Here is a 19,480-nt window from a genome sequence, read left to right as displayed (position 1 = left end):
ACAATTATTGGTCTCATTTGAGATGGTGATGGGTCTGCATATAGACGGAGGTTGAACAACTTGTCCTGTGGTGCAGCTGGAACAATCTGGAGCTGAATACATTTAAAACTGTAGAGATGAGATGGATTTTAGGAGGAGCTTTCCTATTCTACCACCTCTTACTATACTAGACAACACACTATGAACAATAGAGTCCTTCAGGTTTTTGGGTTCTATAATCTCCCAGGATTTGAAATGGACACCTAACATTAGAACCATCATTAAAAAAGGGGCAACAAAGAATGTTTTCCCGTGTCAACTCAGAAAGTTCAGGAGCTGTTGATGCAGTTCTACAGAGGAATTATTGAGTCTGTCATTTATACTTCTATAATTGTCTGATTTGTACAGCAGCCAAACAGGACAAATACAGACTTCAACAGATAGTTAGGACTGCAAAATAAAATAACTGCAACCAGCCTGCCTTCTGTTGAGGACCTGTATATTGCATGGGTCAGAAGGAGGGCTGAGAAAATATCTACAGCCCCCTTACATCCTGGACATAAGCTGATTCAACTCCTCCGCTGCAGTGCACTGCATGCCAAAACTACTAGATGCAGTTTTTCCCTCGGGCCATCACTCTGCTGTACACCTAATTCCCACAGTACTGTCTTAAGTATTAAGTATATTTACACATGTAGATGGTTGTATTACTATTATCCTTCTCATCTTTTTTACTACCTTATCTTATTGGTATTATTATAATTATTATTACTCTGCTATTTAGCATGCTTCGGCACTGGAGACAAATTCCTTGTCTAATCATACTTGGCCAAGTATCTAATCATACTTGGCCATAAAGTATTCTACTCTATTCCACTATTGTTAGGTTTAATGTATGAATTGGGCTTTTACACATAAAGGGCTTAATGAATGTTTTCTGAAGTAGGAACATACATATCTTTGCCTTATGCGAGCTAAACTACTGATCCAGCTAGTGTATTGATCTATTTCAGCTGGAATAGCTTTCTGTTTCTGGGCCTTACAGAACTTCACTGGATAGTCTTTAAACTGCAGATTCCAGCAAATGAAATGAAATAATATATACATATCAAGCATATAACCACCATAGTTGCCTATAATTCAAAATGGATGATCATATGTCCTTTTTCCTTTCAATGCTGGAGGGTTACTTTAATTTGGGAGGGGAGAGTATTGTCCATCAGAACCTTATAATAAAATATAATTTCATTAGGGAAGATAAAATTGCAAATCAGATATTAGTGAAAGGACATAGAATTTTACTCCACATAAAGATATGAGGATTTTCCATTTTAGTTTTTCACACATATCATGTTTTAAAGAAAATAACCTCAGAGAGTTAAGGCTATGTTATTTAATCTGCCAAGACAGATATTACACTGATATGCAGATTCTGACTTTCAAAATCGTTAAGGTCAAGTCTGTATTGAAGACTCTCCTCCTCAAATGCTAATATTAAATCAAATATTCAAGCCTAAGGATAGATTTACTTTTCAGATTAACAGGCATAAAATAAAGGAAGGTAGCAAGCCCATTTCATAAAGAAAATCCAGTGGCTGGAAAATGTGAGACAAGTGTTAAAAAAATAACTAATTATATAGGAAAAAAAGGATGTTCTTGTGTAATCTGGTCTTCTATGTATTTCAAGGGGCTAGCCAAAGACATATACATGTGTACACACATACATACATACACACACACACACACACACACACACACACCAGATAGAAAAGTTTTAAAAATGTAAGTGACTGCTTCAATAATGCTAGGATATAAAGTATTTCTAAATGGAAATATGTTCATAGCATATTTTTCTATTCTAGCTCTTGAAAAAAGTATTTGTTGTTAAAATATGTTAACTATTTTTCACTTCATTGAGGAGGAGCAAAAGGTCATACTGTAGTCAAACTGATTTTGACTTTTATATACACATCCTTAAATATAGAAAAACCAGGCACTTTATATGAATTCTCTCTCTCTCTCTCTCTCTCTCTCTCTTCACTTAAATGCTCATTTATTATCAGAAGAATAATGTCTGGGAGGCATTTCAGTCTAAAGAAAAAGTCGGATGATTCTAAGGTCAATCAATGGATTAAAACCTGATTCTTCCCAGTGTTTTTTTGATATTCTATATGTAATCCAAATATGTGCTTGGATTTCATAAGGGACAATTATCAGAGTGGAGAACAAAATTGTTTTAGTAGAATGCAATATCCTTCACCAGTCAGATAAATATAATGCATGTCACCAATCTAGTCCTTTACTTCTCCATTTCATAGCAGAGTTATATGATAATTGTTCTCCCTTTGTTCATTTATAGAGGACAGGTTCATCATTATTGCTCTTATTTAGGAGGTATTAAACATGATCACAGCTATACTAATCAAACATATAAGGATGAAATATATCCTGTCTCTCAAAAACGGAAGAGATAAATGATTAAAACTGCTTTAATACAAGGCAACCTTAGAAAGCCATACTTTCTAAGTTAATTCAAGGACTGGACTATAAAAAGCGTATCTATTGCTTCCTAAATGATTTTATCTTTGTTACATATCTATTTACAAATAGTTAAACATTTTGCAATAAATGGTTAATATCCTCACCATCTTCACTTCTTTCTCCTCAGTATAACTTTTTCCTTTCACCCTAGATTTAGAAAGACATCTCTGCTTAAACATAAACACAAGTCAAGTTTTGAAAATAATGGATATGCAAGGCTGAAAATTAAGCATCATTTCTCCGGAGATCCAGCTGGTCTGAGGATTAAGGCAAGGGCAAGAAACTGAGACTGTGAGTTCTAGTCACACCTTAGGCATGAAAGCTGACTGGGTGACCTTGGGCCAGTCACTCTCTTAGTCCTTAATATGAGGCTCAGACAACAAGCTGATTGCACAGTTCCTGTCATAACCAATGGACAAAAACCAAGATCAGTGGTAGCGACCCTTTTACCCACTGAGTGCCAAACAGGTACGTGCTGTGCACGCTGTGTGTGCGCAAGTGCTATCCATGCTAACACGTGGCTCCTCCCCCATGCGCTGTGTGCACAACCGCACCATTTGCTCATGCATACACATTTTGCATGGCTCCCCATGTACTGTGCACATAATTCACCATCTGCACGTGTGCATGTGCAGGAGAGCTCCGAAGATCAACTGGGTCCCCTGAATTGTGCACATGGGCACCGGAGGTCCGAACACCAGCTGGGGCGCGTGTGCATGCACAGCTGCAGGTGAGTTGGGTGACAGCTCATGTGCCTGGAAAGATGGTTCTGCGTGCCACCTCAGGCACGCGTGCCATAGGTTCACCATCACGGACTTAGATGATCCTCCCCAAAAACAGACTGTGCACTTGTGGGAAAACGCTATGAGGAAAAAAAAAATTTCTTCAGCTAAGTCTTTCATAGCTTTTTTTATACATTTCTAATGGGTCATACAACTAAGCCCTGGACAGAGCATGACTAATTTACCTGAATTTCAAATGGGAGAAGTTGGTTCTTATGAACAAGACAGATTAATTGCATTTTATTTTAAGTACCTTGTGAAAAATGACTGCAATAATTCTACAGGGAAAGAAATCAACCAGGCATCCCAAATCATAGGTAATGTTGTGCACAGAAACTGATGCGTGATTACAGTATTCTTCTGCTTCATAAACTGAGAAAAAATGTATTACAAATTGAAGGACCATAAAATCTAGGATGAAATTTTTGAGTTTTGACTCCAAAATGCTTTTATATTTTCCCCAAGATTTTATGCCAAGCCGTTGTAATAAAGGTTTAGATTGAGATGAACTTCAGTTTATATGGATTTATGGGCAGTTTACATATTCATTGGTGCAAACAGTGCGAGTGGTTAAAGGGTACTTTGCTGGCCCTTACTGTTGTGGGTGATATATAGGTGGCTGCTTGAGCAAAAAAGCTTAAATGCATTTACAACAGGACATCAAAAAAGAGCAAACATTTGCATGCCACATTAAAGGATGTTTTAATTGGAAAATAATAAAAATAATTTTGAAAAAACCCTGAAAAATAGTAATTTAAATAGAAATAGGCTGCCTCTCGACTACATAGTACCCAAAGATTTCTATGGGTCTCTCAACAAACCCAGATGCTACCTGTGAGAAAGCTGCAAAGCTTGTGCTCTCACTTCTCAGGATTCTTTATCTTCATACCAAAATTAGATCAGGTAGAATCCAAGAGAGGAGATTCCCTTCCATTAAACTGGAAACAGATCCTACTTTACATGGCAAAGGAGTTCTGATGAGCAGAGAAAGGAGAAAAAAAAAGTTTCTCCATATTATAAAATCACCAGAGGAAATAAACATTATTCCAGCTTGAAAAAAGAGTGAAGATGTAGAAAAGAAAGGCTTCATTATAATACCTGCAAATGCTAAAGCAATCTTCTTTTCTATGAGAGAAAGATAATTAAGGTATTCTTGCCTTGACAGCATAGAACTGATATAACACCACCTCCGAGGTGGGAATGAATTACTCATTGTTCAGTTTTCTAGGCCAGCTTTTCTTTTGTCTGAAGGATTATTTCCTTAATTTGTATTTAAATTTCCAAAGCACTCAGTGGGGTGTACAATAAAACAGAAACAAGCAACATTTTGAAAGCGTGAGGACATGCCTGATGTTTGGGAGAAGGGGTGGGAGATAAGGCTTCAGAGGACAGGTTGAAGATAGGAAGTAAGTATTATCGCTGTGGGCAGTTCCAACAACTTTTATTTATTATGTAGGCTTAGGAGGAATTCCTGGGGTTTTTCTACTATTTAAAAGAGTCAAAACCTGGTAATTTTGGTCAGGGTCGCATCTAAGAGACACAGAAATTTGACTTGGGAATTACAAATGGCCTCCGTTGTCCCCTCAGTGATATTTTCATACAAAACCCATAAAACAATTCTTAAAACAAATACACAGCAATATTTCATCTCATGATTAAAAAAAAGGAATCTTAACTCTCAGCAAACTTTGCAGGATAGCTGTGCAGGTCTCTTAAATATAGGGAGAGCCTGATTAATTTTTGGCATTAAAATTTGGAATTTGGGGAGGATATTTCAAATTATTCCATAGTATTATTATAGTTTGTATAATTTTGTAAGCCATCTGAGGGTGACGGTGTATGAGTTGAATGGCTATCTGATTTTTTTCAATAAATACATCATTGTTACTTAGCGTACGATGAGTACACGACAGAAGAGAAAATAAACAAATTAATTAAAAGAACTAATTAATCTTGATATATGGTGGCTCCTAAAGTAACATTTTATTGATACATTTTGGGCAATGGGATCACAGGAAAGTTTTCTCAGCACTCTCTTACAACTGTCCTTTTCTAAAAAGGAAATATTACAGGTGTTATTTGATAGTACTTTATCTAATAAATCAGGGCTGTCAAACTCAAAGCCAGAGGACTGGATGCCTCATGCACAGACCACACCCATGCCCAGTTTAGCAAAGGGGGGAAAGTTCCAGATGTCACGTGACGCCACTGTGACGATGAGAGATTGATACCCCTGCAATAAAGTAATTAGTGTTTTTCAATGATAGCAAAGAATAAACACACATAGATACACACACACTGCATGTGACAACTGGCTGTCATCAAACATATTGGCTTTGTGAATCGTTCATAATCAATTGTAGAAGACATGATCCACATGAAGAGATGCTCTTAATGGCATCTTAACATTTTATGTTCTATGCTTGTCCACAGTACTGCTACTGTAAAATAACTGGTTTCAAAAAAAACCCACCACATGTTAAATAAATACAAAAACACCCCCCCCCCCATATCTTGAATATATTATGAAAGATAAATGGGAGTTGCCACATTAGTTCCTCTAATATTTAATGAGTGGCAGTTTCTCATTATCTGTGGAATGAGTTTTAAATAGCTTCTCCATCAGGCTCTAGAAAAATCACTGTATTCCTAATGGAAACATATGAAAGAAAATAGGACAAATGAGTCATCAGAAAATGATAGAATGCATAAAAACGGCAAAATATAGAAGACATGACATTATCTTGTTCATTATGCATATCTAATTTGGAAAGCAATAACTAGAAATTTTGATTTAGCAATGAATTTTAGATCAAGATATTAAAAATGATAGCGTAGAATAATAAATATGCTCTACACACACACACACAAAACACAAATAAAAACATTAGCTCCATGTTCTGAATAAATGGTTAGATACTTTGGGAGAGCCCAAAGTAAAATCTTGATTTCATTGTGCAAATATTGGTGATAATATATTGTACAATAACATGATGAGAAGCGGGGAATAATCAATAGAGGCATCACAACAGTTAGTACTAGCAGCCTAGGTATGGGAGAATTTCATTGATGAAAGCAAAAAATAAAAAGGAAAGAAGGACATTTTTCTCTCTTAACTCTGGCAGTGAATCACATGGAAAACTAGGCATTCAAAATAATTTTGCACCCAGTTCTGGTAGCCAGAAGAACAAGGCAAACCAGAGGAATTGTTCTCCTTTTTCCTTTTCCATTAGAATTTTACAGGTTGCAACTTCTGTTTCATTTTATTCTCAGTTGTTCCTATTTTATGAAGTGCCACAGTGAGTTGCCTGAGTAAGCAGTAGCAGTTGTCAGAGTATATTCATGAACTGGAATAGGACATGGCAACTGGGATAGACATGGCAACAGGTCAGCAATTGGGGACTTGCTGGAATAGGACAGAGTAACAAGGTCAGCCAATGTATAGTCATAGCAACTAAGTCAGCCAATGAGGACTGTTTGGGAGATGAAACAGCTTGGAGCCTGGGCGTGGCTTAGGTTAACTGATATGTATAAATATAAGTCGTGTGCTCCTATTATTTTCCTTCCTTCTGTTAACTGTGCTTCTGTGATTATGCTTCTGAATCTGAGAACTTCTCTTGGTATTGTATATCTGCCTCATGTTATATTATGTATATACAGAAGTTTCTTATTTAATGAATCCTGCTGACTCAGTTATCTGTGTGTGCTTTCTGGATGTGATTTCTGCAACAAACTGTGACAGCGGTTATTTAAATATGTCATCTCCCCGAAGATGGTTTTGCTGTCACCATCTACCCACCTCACCAGCTTGACACCATCTCCATTTGAATACAGAATAGACAGCAGCCACAAAGCATAATTTCGTTCCTCCTCCCAGGCTAGGGAATTTGGAAGAGTTGCCTTCACATAAGCTTTAGGCTAGTTAGTGTATTATCTTTGGCAAGCCTTGAAGTTGTAAAGTAAATACAATTAGATATCCTCCCCTGGCTCACCAAACCAGAAGTATAAAAACAAAGTGTAATGACTCAAGTTCATTTTAAGAATGAATCCTTCTCCTTACAAGTTTGGAGTGCTTACAAGTTGTGCAGTAGTTGTTTCAGTGGGGGTATTATCCTGTGCTTAATTAGTTTGCGTACTGCAATCTTGGCAATAGATTCCCAAAGACGAAAAGCAAAAAACAACAACAACAACAACAACAACAACAACAACACCGCTCTGAAAATCTATCTTGATTTCTGGAACTCATTATATTGTCTTACAGAAATAAGAATCTTTGAACATGACTCATAAAGCTACAGACATATAAGCTCTTTTCTTTCAGACATAGATGTGAATGTCCCTTAGTTGTGTAAAGTTCTATGGTTTCCTGGACTGAATCTTTTAGTTACTAACAAAGGTAGGGAGCTTTACCTAAGAAGCCTTATTCATATTCATTCATTCATTCATTCATTCATTCATTCATTCATTCATTCATTCTCTATAGCTGTCCAACTCAACCAAGTGATTCTGGGAGGCTTACAATTCTAAAATTCTAAAACAATCAAAACAATTTAAAAGATGTTAAAACAATAAAATACAAAATAAATAAATATAACAGCAGTCATGATGATGATTAATCAACTAATAGTGAAGCTAAGTAATAGGGCCCTTCAAACATTCTCAGCCCCAGGCCTGGGTACATAGCCAATTTGGATTATTCATTTGGATTACTTAAAGTCTTCTCAACTTCTCTGCCTATAAAAAAACTTAGGTAAATGTTCAAAATCAGCATTTTCTTCAATATGTGCCTCTAATTACTGAGCACTTCACATACAGCTACTTGAAAAGACTTCAACATCCCTTGAAAGAATATTAGCCACTGCCGAATACAGATACTTCATCTACCATATTTTCCTTCAAAAATAAAGGAATGCTTTCAAGGTTTTTTGTTTTCTTTGTACTTTATTTGAATTATTTCTCCTAAAGCTTTCAAATAACTAAACAACTGAATGATTTAAGAATTTTAGAATCTATTCAGCTCTGTAATGTGTATCTTACAAAACTTTGCACCTCTCTGAAATTATACCGTTAAAGACTAGTTGAGACAGACACCGGGTTTAAAAACATATTTTCCCTTATACCTTCTTAATTTAATATATAGCAAAGCAGAAATATTTTCTATACAGTTTTCCCACAGGAACCTAAGCTTCATGAACACCTGGAAATATAATAATTGGTACCTTAATTTTAAGATTAATTAACATATGATTTAATTTAGTTGACCTTCAAATGCACAATTACTTTTATTAAGTTGTAATGAATTAAAATTAGTATATTATGCAGAAGGGGTACATAATGTGACAGATACTATTTTTTCCCCCTGTATAGTTAAATCAGGACATGGAGGAACTGATAATGAAGGTGCCTGCTAATGTGATGCAAAAGCTTTCTCCTTGAGGTCATATATTTAAAAGAACTATGGACAGTTATAATAAATGTCAGTTTTAAATCTGGAAAGGACCTGTATCAGCCATCCTCAGTCATGTAAATTGGGGTCACAACTTCCTGAATTTTCAACCACTATGTTGTCATCCTTAACATATCTAGACAAAAGCAGATTGAGGATTGCTGTCCTCAATACTTTCATGTATGCGACATTTATGTAAAATTCTTTTGACGCATAAAACAAGTGCTAGTAATTTCAACAGAACCCAGACTGTGCCACAGGATCCTGGTGAAGCTGTGTTTGGTTGAAGAACTGCAGTCAGGTGCTTATTGCTTGCCCCTGCATGCATTGAAACGTCTTTTTATTTTCGGATCCAGAACATTGTACAACTCTAGTGTATCTATCTCAAAAAAATGGTTATATAATGTGTATTAAAACGTAGAAACAAATAAGTCATTTGCATGCATTAATTTGCACGGAGTGAGAAAGATTACATTTCATTTTGAACTGCCATTACTCAGTTTGGGATATTTTTAAATATACAAGTTCATTATTCTTTGTGATTTTCTACTTTAAATCTGCATCTCACTTAAGAGAAAAAGATATGGTATTTTTTATAATCCACTGACAGTATGAAAGCTTATTTCAAAAAACTGATGACGTATAATTGTGCAGTCATGAGAATATTCAATCATAAATTCTGTAATAATTTGAAAACAGTGAACTATTAGTGGTCAAGAGTGACTCATTTTAACTGCTAAATCTTTAAAGGGTACTATATTATCAGAGCTTAAATGAATCTTAAATAAGTGATTTTCTTCTCTTAAATTGGTCCTAAAATGTTACTACTCTGTGTTTGTGTGTGTGTGTGTTTTTTCATACTGGAATGCACACAGCTGCATTCTTTCATTAATGGTTAGCTTTGGGTTAACTTTGTGCTGAAGAAAGTGCTTGAACCAGAATTGGTCTGTTGGAGATGAGCCTGAGTGGACTGGGAGAAATTACAGAGCAATTGGGATTTTCCTGCGAAAAGATAAGCCAAATAAAGCAAGGCCAGATGGTAGATCTGAACATTACAAGACTAGTCTCAAATGTAGGACAAAGAAACCGAACAAGCTGCAGAGATTGCAAGGTATCATATATTGCTGATAGAAACAGTATACTGGCCTGGGAGAGAGGGAAATAGTCTGAATAAATTTGAACTATTTACAAACACTACTTCATTTAAATATTTAATAGATGTGAGGTGCCCCTGTTCTGATTTTGTGTGACAATTAAGACAAAAAAAATCAGGTGTAAAGTCATAGCGAGAATAGCAGCAACTCATAAATGGTGGAGTGATATATACCACGTTTCTTTTTTTTTTTTTAAACCCTTCATCAGTTTCTTCTTTGTTTCACTGTTGGTATAAATAAAAATATAGAAATAGTGAAAGATAGCTGGCTGCTCTTTAGAGAATTCTAAATCCAGAATTGGAATTAAATGACAGCAAAAGTATCATTCTTGACCTAATAAACCAGCAGCATCTCTATGTGAAAAATTGTGCTGCTGTGACTGAAGGCATGGCCACGTTCTACGAATAATGCCATCATGTACAGATAGTCCTCGACTTACAACAGTTCATTTAGCGACCATTCAAAGTTACAACAGCACTGAAAAAAGTCACATGACCCTTTTTCACACTTATGACCTTCGTAGCAGCCCCATGCTCATGTGTTCAAAATTCAGACGCATGGCAACTGGTTCATACTTATGACCATTGCTGTGTCCCAAGGTCATGGGATCCCGTTTTGCAACATTTTGCCAAGCCAAATTCAATTAACAACCGCCTTACTCACTTATCAACTGCAGTGATTCACTTAATAACTGTGGCAAGAAAGGTCATAAAATGGGGCAAAACTCATTTAACAAATGCCTCACTTCACAACAGAAATTTTTGGCCTCAATTGCAGTTGTAAGTCAAGGACTACCTGTACATATACAAAAGACAGAAGTCTTTGATTGCAAAAGTGCACTCTCCATCTTGCGGACTTTGACTCTCCTGAGGATGTCTGTGTATCAAAGTGTGGTAATTTACTTATTGGGGCAACCTATCAGTGTCAAGGATAGAAAGAAACTATTAAAAAAACATTGCTGAAGTGCAAGAAAACTTTAATTATGATTTCAGCCATTCTAACTTGTCAGCATTTGTCCCTTGGAATGGAAGACGATGATGAGGCATCTCTCTCTGTATTTGTACAAACTGGAAAATGGAAAAAATGGGTTCCTTCACACACACCCACACACACCGTGAAATTACTTAGTTCATATCCCAAAGATAGATGTATCAAAGGAAGCAGATAGAGAAACATTATAAAAACTGTTCTGTTGATCAGTCTTTACTAATCACGCTCTCCATAGAAGAACTGGTACACAATCTGGGAGTTATTTTGCTCATGGGTCTTGCTTGGGCTGGTGGTCGCCATGGCTAGTAAGACCTTTCCATAGTTATATCTTGTGTACTATTCAATTCAATTCATTACAGTTATAGAGCAGAGACCAATATCTTGTGCGCTAATTGTGCCCATTCTTAGACTGAGAAGCATTACTCACAGTCATCCATGCCTCAGTAACCTCTCAACAAGACTAGTACATCACACTATCCTTAAATGGCATCCAGTCATTTCAACTATTTAACTATTCCAAAACACAACAGCATATGCAGAATGCCACGATAATGCCTATATAACACTACCAGGGGTGAAATCCAGCAGGTTCTGACAGGTTCTGGAGAACCGGTAGCGGAAATTTTGAGTAGTTCGGAGAACCAGTAGCAGAAATTTTGAGTAGTTCGGAAAACCAGCAAATGCCACCTCTGGTTGGCCCCAGAGTGGGGTGGGAATGGAGATTTTGCAGTATCCTTCCCCTGTCATGCCCACCAAGCCATGCCCACCAAGCCACACCAAGCACACCAAGTCACACCCACAGAACCGGTAGTAAAAAAAATTGGATTCCACCCTGAACATGAATTATACTGACTCCCAGTTAGCTTCTAGGTGCAATTCAAGATGTGGCTTTTCCTCTTTAAAGCCCCACATGTCATGGGGCAAGATCTTGTGGCATTACCTATCCCTGGTGGCTTCTTTCTTTCCTACTTGATCATGCAGAGTGGCCATGCTCCAGGTCCCACTGATAAAACTGTTACCTGATGGGCTCCACAAAGCATGCTGTCAGCCCTACTATGTAGACCAAGCCAACCTTTCTACATAAAGGTTAAAACTATGTCTATTATTATTGGTTATAGTGACAGAATTTTGCAAGGCTCTGCTTTATTCCTCCTATCCCTTATACTTATGTGAATTCAGAAGGTGTCTACCTGAGCTTTGTGCACATGCCTTCTTCGTGTTTTGGATTTAAATCACACTTTTCCACTTGTTGCTCTGGTAATGGATCTGGTCTATCATTCTTTTTTTTTTTAAAAAAATAATCTTTATTAAATATTTACAATAATGGTTGAAAAGCAATATAGGAAGCGAAACATAGAAACACCTAAACACAGGACTAAAACCAAACAACAAACAAGACTAACCGAGAATTAAGCTCACTCTCCAATTAATATTAACTAATATCATCCTAGTTAAACATTTCAATGCATGGTCTATCATTCTTAAGATCATTTTCTTCGCTTCCTACATGTGATTGAACTGTCATGACACCTGTCTTGTGAAATTGCCTCCCCCTTAAATTTAGGCAGCCCCAACCTTATTGGTCTTTTAAAAGGTTGCAAAACTGGGGCCTTGGTTGTTGACGGAGCTCTGGCATGGATGTTTGACATTGATAATAAAATTTTTAGGCAACTTGACCCAATTTCTTTTGAGTTACATTGTCATTTTTTGATTAGGTTTTGTGTTCACTGCCCAGACTTCCTTGGGAAAATGGGCAGCTCTACAAAATGTAATTAATAAATAAATATATTATACCACATAATGCATTAATTTTCCACTGTGCTTGTTTGAATGCTGTATGCTGATACAGAAAGACCCTGCTTTGAATTATTCAAAGCTACAATTTTTAAAATTGTGTTCCATGCTCATTACTGATGGACCCAGAAGAATGAAAAGGAAGCGTTCCCAATTAACGCAGTGACGTCATGCCAGAGCAGTACAATTCTATACTTCATCCCTTGTTGAAAGATGAGCAATCCAAGAGGGTAAAACACAGCTGGAAAGATTACATTAGGTATCAGCTCTCTGTTGTTTGCCCCTTACGCCTTGATTTTTAAGTATTAATCAAAGACTAAAGCACTTCTAAAAACAACCTGCCTAGAAAAACTGCAAGCACTTATCCGTGTCATCGCCAGGAATCAAGACAAAAAACAAACCAAGCAAACAAACACAAAAAAAGATCAGGGTGCCCAGCACAGTCTGTCATAAATGAAGAGGACCTTCCCTCAGCTCTGCCTTGGATAGTCAATTTTGTTTTCTTTTGGACCACAGCAGACTGGATCAAATGCTGCTGTCATGGAAGCAAGCGTACATTTATGGATGTGAGTATTCCCACAGATATGTGCTTCGCGGTTCCCTATGACCCAACGATATTTTTTTTATGGGAAATCTATAATAACTTGCAGTTGAAAATGCATGCCATCGATCCCCGCTGGCAACTATGATGCCAAGTGGTTCATTAAAAAGGCTTTTCTAAAAGACATCCCAGAAGTACTTATCTGACATCTGGCCTTTAAAGCTTGAGCGTGAGTTTTCGTAGGCTTAACAGAAAATATTGCTTTTTAAAATCCCCTTTGAGGATTTGGTTTTTCTTAGCTGGTTTCGTGATCTGTACCTTTTTCCTTGCCCAGGTTCTCTTCTCCATCTGCTGGGCTGCTTGGAATTGAAGAAACTGCCTCATCTGTTTTGAAAAGAAAGAAGTGATAGATATTGGGATATAATTTGAATGCAGTAATGATTGTAAATGGTTACACCTGCACTGAAATATATAGGTTATGCATTTTATTAGCTGAAATCCCCTTTTCTTTTCTTTCATGGAACAATAATCAGAGTGAGATTTGTAAACACACTCAATTTCCACACAGATTTAAATAGTCAGGGGCACAGGGTACCAACATTTTGTATAATTGAATTTCAAGTTCTACTTAGAGTCATTCTACTTTATACTATCCTTGATTGAATATTTAGCTTTATCCTTTTTTTTTTTTTTTTTTACTGTGAATAATGGCAAACTCTTCCTCATTCTGTCCGTTCTGCCATTTACTCACCCTTCTGGTGTTTTTTCTCCCCTTTCATAGAGGAAAAACAGTTTGCAGAAGGTATTTTATGCTGCATTGCTTCTTCTTATAACAATCTTTGGTCTTAAAGGCTAACTTTTGCTGTTGCAAGTTACAAAAAACTCCCCCCTCCCCCCCCAACAACAAACCAAGCCAACACACACAAAACAACAACAACAGCAAACATCTGAGTTGGGGGAAGATATGAAGTTGTGGAACATTTTCTCTGGCTCTAATTCTATGTATGCATGTCTGTGTGTGTTGTGTGTGAGAGAGAGTGTGTTTGTGTACGTGTGTGCATATGTGTATGTGTATATGCGTGTGTGTGTGTGTGTATGTGTATATATACCATGTTTTCCCGAAAATAAGACTCTGTCTTATATTTTTTTGAACCCTGAAATAAGCACTTGGCCTTATTGCCATGCACTCAAAAGTCCGATTGGGCTTATTATCAGGGGATGTCTTTTTTGTGGGGAAACAGGGTATATGTATCTATGTGTAAACCTTTCAGGAAAAAGTGTGTGAAAAAGTTTAAGGCAAAATAAGAACACTGTAATAATAACAATGTACAATCATTTGTTAAAGTCCTTGCTCACTGGGAAGAAACCAAATCTCAAACATAGATTTCATTAAATAAAAAAACCTGTAAAATAATTAATATTTTGAAAAATGGCATCTTCTGACTAAATAGAATCATTGTAATGCTCAAAGAAAAGAATCAAGCATGTTTTTTTTTTTTTTTTTTGGCCACTGGATGTCCATGGTAGCAGATTATATTGGGCAGATTAAAGAAATGTGGCCCCTAACACAGTTTAGTGCCTCATGTAAATGTTTTTTTAAACGTTAGTAAAATATTCTTGGTTGGGCAGAAGAAAAGTCCCCAGTGAGTCTTCTAAAGGATATCTAACTCACAGGGGCAGGTTCATCTAATCTACATTCCTACAGGAAAGGAAGGAGATCTGATACAGAAACTTTGACTCTTCCTCTTACATTATATAACCTAAAGATAAAGCAGTCAAGAAAACAGATCTTAGACATATTGCCATGCTTCCAATTCTTCCATATTTTAAAATGATGGTGTTTTTTTATTCAACAGCAGTCTCAATGAAACTAAAGTGTGTGACTGCACATGTGTGCAGATGCTGGCCAAGAAAACATTGAGGAACAATTAGAAAAGTCGGGTGGACAGAAAAAGCCCACCTGCCTCTGAAAGCCTCAAGACAGCCTTGTGTGCTTGTGAATGAACAGCTGAACAATTGGAGTCAGTGGAATTATTTCGCAGAATGGGCACAGCATTGTGGACATAGTGCTTCTCCTCCAGACTGTAACAAGAGATTGGGGTGAAGGGCATTTTGCTGTAACGTATATTCAACTCTTTAGAAACAGCCACAATGCATTATACACAGATCGAATGGCTGAATAATGTAGGATGGATAGCTTGGCTGCTTCGCTCTATTGCATTGAGTGATTGGGCCTCTCCTGCTGTAGCTCCCAGGTATTAATAAAAAGTTTTCCAACCTGATAGAAACAGTTTCCGTAAAGGATGAGTTGTGATATTTGAAGTAAATTTGTGCACGCTACAGAATATAAGCTATTAACCCTTTTTTAGGTGGGTCAGTCAGGAGAGAACATCTATGCTATTTGAAGTAGATGTAAATAAGTCAATCTGTCATGCAACAGTCAGGTTCGTATCTTAGAGGATAAGGACATTCATAGCAAATTTTTGGTCCTTTTACTTATTTTGATAGTTTGGCTGAGGCCAGAGAATGAGCAAAGACCATCTCCCTACAATATATAGATACATATGATGTATGGAAAGCAGAAGAATTCCTTCTGACTGTAGCGTAATTTTTTTTTTTCTATTTTTGTTCAGTTTTAAAAATGCAGTTTCAATTGCAGATATATATTGTGTTCAGGTGGGTTTTTTTTTTATGAGTTTCAACGTTTATTTTCAAAGGTTGTATTTGCATACCCTGGCTCTTTCTTCCTGAAAAGCCAGTAATCCAATTTGTAACCACTGTGTAGAAAAGCAGTTATTCAGAAGCTAAATCAACAGAATAAATGCCTCACAGTGCAGGTTTATTCCCAGCCAAAGAGGTCCTTCATCTCTTCAAGCTTATTTTCTACACATTCTTGCCTTCCTTTGATGTCTGAACTTTATACCTTACTGCTGTAAACACTTTCCACTGAAGAGGTTTCTAGGATCTCCTCCACCTTAACAGAATGTGCTGTCAATTACTAACAGGAAATGCTACATTCCGGGGCTGGAAGGAATGCATTCACTCATAATGAATAGCGCTCTGGGCTCCAATGGGAAAGCTGTACAAGCCCTGATTTAATCCTGTGGAAACGTACAAACGTTGTCAGTCAATAGCATCGACTCAGATTATTGCTCACCAAGGTTCAGAAAGCCTGGCTGATAGAACACTTCAATAGATCTCAGCATAATACAAACCTGTTTCTTGGCTCTGATGCTCCGGTTCATCACTGCTTGGCTTCACTTCTGTTCCATTCTCACCTGCCAGAAAAACGACAGCCATAGAGGGTTATAAACCACATTTCTGATTGTTAAACAGACAAAGTCAGTAGGAACTGCAGCCAACGTAGCAGGTTGATGGCACTACATATAACGAACCCAACAAGGAAAGCATAGGTAAGCCAAAAGTAAATTGCGACAATCACAGGATTGGATCCAAATATAGACATTTTTAGAACTGATCTATTAATTGGACCACAACTAACTTAAATCATATTGATTCTGATATATGACTAAACCAGATTCAACACACACACACCAATATTGAATATTTAACATTCTTCTTCCCGGTGGAATAGGGGATTGAGGAGTCCATAACATTTTAGACAGTTGCCTTCAATCCTGGAAAAGTTGCGTAGAGAGTCAAAATGGTTTTGTAGCAGTTAGGATTCTATAATACACAACATAATTTTCACGTGTATTTTTAGGGCCAATACTGTGTATATTGGCTACAAAAATCTGGAGGACTACGAGATGGAAGCATAATACTAGAGAGGCAGCTAGACTTTATTGCAATTTAGTTGTCTGGAATTTTATTGCCCAGATTTTATTCCCCAGTTATAAGATTTTTATTTTTTATTTGGCTTAAGTTCAACAGGAATGTCTATGTATGACTGGGGGTATTGCAGTTTCCCTCAATTTTATTACCCACTTTAGGCTGCTTTGGAAGTTCCACAGTTTTTCCAAGTTAAAGAGATGCTTCCATAAAAGATGGAAGCAGAAAATGTGTGAAAACAACTTGAAACACTACTGTTAGTACAAATCCCTATATCATGGATTCCCAAGCTTAAATAATTTCTTTCTAGAAAATTTATTAATGTGACAATATTCTGAAGCAAGACGAACTAAATGAGGGTTACCAAGAAATTGTGGATAAAATCCTCAATACAATATATTTACCTAGATTCATAGCATGGAGGAAGGTGTCTTTTCAAATGGATATATGCTAGCCTTTTACCAAATGACTTTTATTTGCCCTATAAAAGATTTTATTTACCCTATAAGAAATTCTCTGGTAGAGTTTGATTTTTATTTGTCACTTCTGCTGTTCAGTGTTTGGGTTGTCCAATTTCCTTGGGTTGTCCAATTATACACATCTATCTATTCCCTCTGCTTTTCTCCTTCCCGAAACATTGTACTAATTTTTCTTTTTAGTCATGTACTTTCTGTTTTGATTTATACTGACTGCTAACTTTATGTTTGTAATAGTAATAATAATGACAGGAATAATTTTATTTCATTCAGTTTCAAGGCTGCCGAGATCTTTAACAGCGTCTAATTAAAAAGGGAAGGAAGGAAGGGAGGGAGGGAGGGAGGGAGGGAGGGAGGGAGGGAGGGAGGGAGGGAAGGGATATTTAACTGGCTTGATGATTCCTATTATTTTTTCTGTTAATCTTCAGGAATGCTTTAAACTGTTGGAGGGTCCCTCAGGCACTGGCGTTAAGATATTAGGTGAGCTTTTTCCTGGGAGTACAAGTTGGTATGCCCTGTTTTATATAGTTGATTTTCCGTTGAGATATTGTGGTTTCTTTTATTTATTTCATTCTTGTACATTACCCAGAGTTGCATTTTTGTGAGTTGGGTGGCCCTACAACTCTTTAAATAAATAAATAAATAAAGAATAATAATAATTACTACATCTACCCTGAACTGAATTCCTCCAAATGCTTGACTTATTACAGAAAACGTATGACAAATTACTTTAGGGCTGTGTGAAGTGGAAAGCCCTGTGGCTAAATTTCTCTCACTGCATAATCCTCCTTTCCTTCTACTGACATTCATGTTTCGGTGTTTCAGATCCTAAACATAAAAGTAGTGCTTTGGCTCAATGATGTTTCATTCAGAACAGCAACTTTCTAATCTCTAATATGAATGAGCCAGATGACCTGTTGTCACCTGTTCAGAGCCCTGTGCTAGAAAGACTGTCACATAGTAAGATGGCAGAGTAATTGCTTAAATCATATTGCCAAACTGTTGCGTGTTCATAAAAAAAATCCCTTTTCTAAGAAGAAAAGAGAAATGGTATAAATGTCTCTAGGAAATAAATGGAACAAATTGATTTGAAATTCCTATAAAATGTTTAATCATTATCAGTCTTTCTTTCCCTTCTAGTCCTGCAGGATTGTTATACCTCTCTCTGCTTCTATACAGCTTCTCTATAATTGCAATGTATGCACCCCTTTCTTTTATCTTCTAAGAGTCTTAACATCAGAAAAGTGCAAGAGAAATCTAGCAAATTTTGAGGCAAAGGAAGAAGGAAAAAAGGAAGGACATCTAGACTAAATAAACACTAGCTATCTTTGAATACGGTGTTGTAAATCGTTCAAGAAAATTGACTTTTCTTCTGTCTTTCTTGGGATGCTGTTGATTAAAACAGCCAGCAGGTGGAGCTGGTGTAGAGGCATTTATTTTCTTTTAAACCCAGAGGCTTTGCAGTTTTGATCTTCATTCTTCAGAGATCAGCTTCGGGACAAGATTCTCAACTGGTATAAATCAGTGTCGCTGCACCACATTCCAGGCAGCCATGGTGGGATCCCAGGAATTTTAGCTGGCTTCAACCATTGCATTACTGATTTTCATTGCCCTAAACAAATAGCAAACTGTACTAATTTTTTAGGACTTCAGAGACCTTTCAATCTCTTTAAGATTCTCTTTGGTAAATTCTTTTACATCTGTAGTGTTATACAGGAAGCAAGCAAAACTCAAATAAAACCAGTGGTGGGATTCAGCTAGTTCGCACCACTTCGGGAGAACCGGTTGTTAACTTTCTGAGCAGTTTGGCAAACTGGTTGTTGGAAGAAATCATTAGGGCAGAGAACCGGTTGTTAAATTACTTGAATCCCACCATTGAATAAAACCATGTTCTAATGCAAATGTTATTCTATTTTGGAGCATTAGTCTTACCAGTCAAATGTTGGTTGCATCTTTTGTTGTGTAACTGTATTTTTCAGCAATAG

The 19,480-nt window shown here is 36.8% G+C and overlaps 1 protein-coding gene across 1 annotated transcript in view; it reads right to left on the bottom strand.

The window, feature by feature from the left end:
• The window catches only part of MACROD2 (mono-ADP ribosylhydrolase 2), a 1,150,264-nt gene that overhangs the window by 73,710 nt on the left and 1,057,074 nt on the right, over positions 1-19,480 (bottom strand). The window contains exons 11-12 of the mRNA XM_070956490.1: positions 16,443-16,505; positions 13,546-13,611 (exon numbers count right to left, since the gene is read on the bottom strand). Coding sequence (XP_070812591.1) covers positions 13,546-13,611; positions 16,443-16,505 — 129 coding nt within the window. The remainder of the gene's footprint in view (positions 1-13,545; positions 13,612-16,442; positions 16,506-19,480) is intronic.

This window comes from Pituophis catenifer, unplaced genomic scaffold, assembly GCF_029215685.1.
Source record: "Pituophis catenifer annectens isolate HBS135680 unplaced genomic scaffold, rPitCat1.0.hap2 SCAF_1, whole genome shotgun sequence".
Lineage (NCBI taxonomy): Eukaryota > Metazoa > Chordata > Lepidosauria > Squamata > Colubridae > Pituophis > Pituophis catenifer.
Note: the sequence above shows the minus strand (reverse complement) of the source record. Positions and strands in the feature narration are given on the sequence as shown.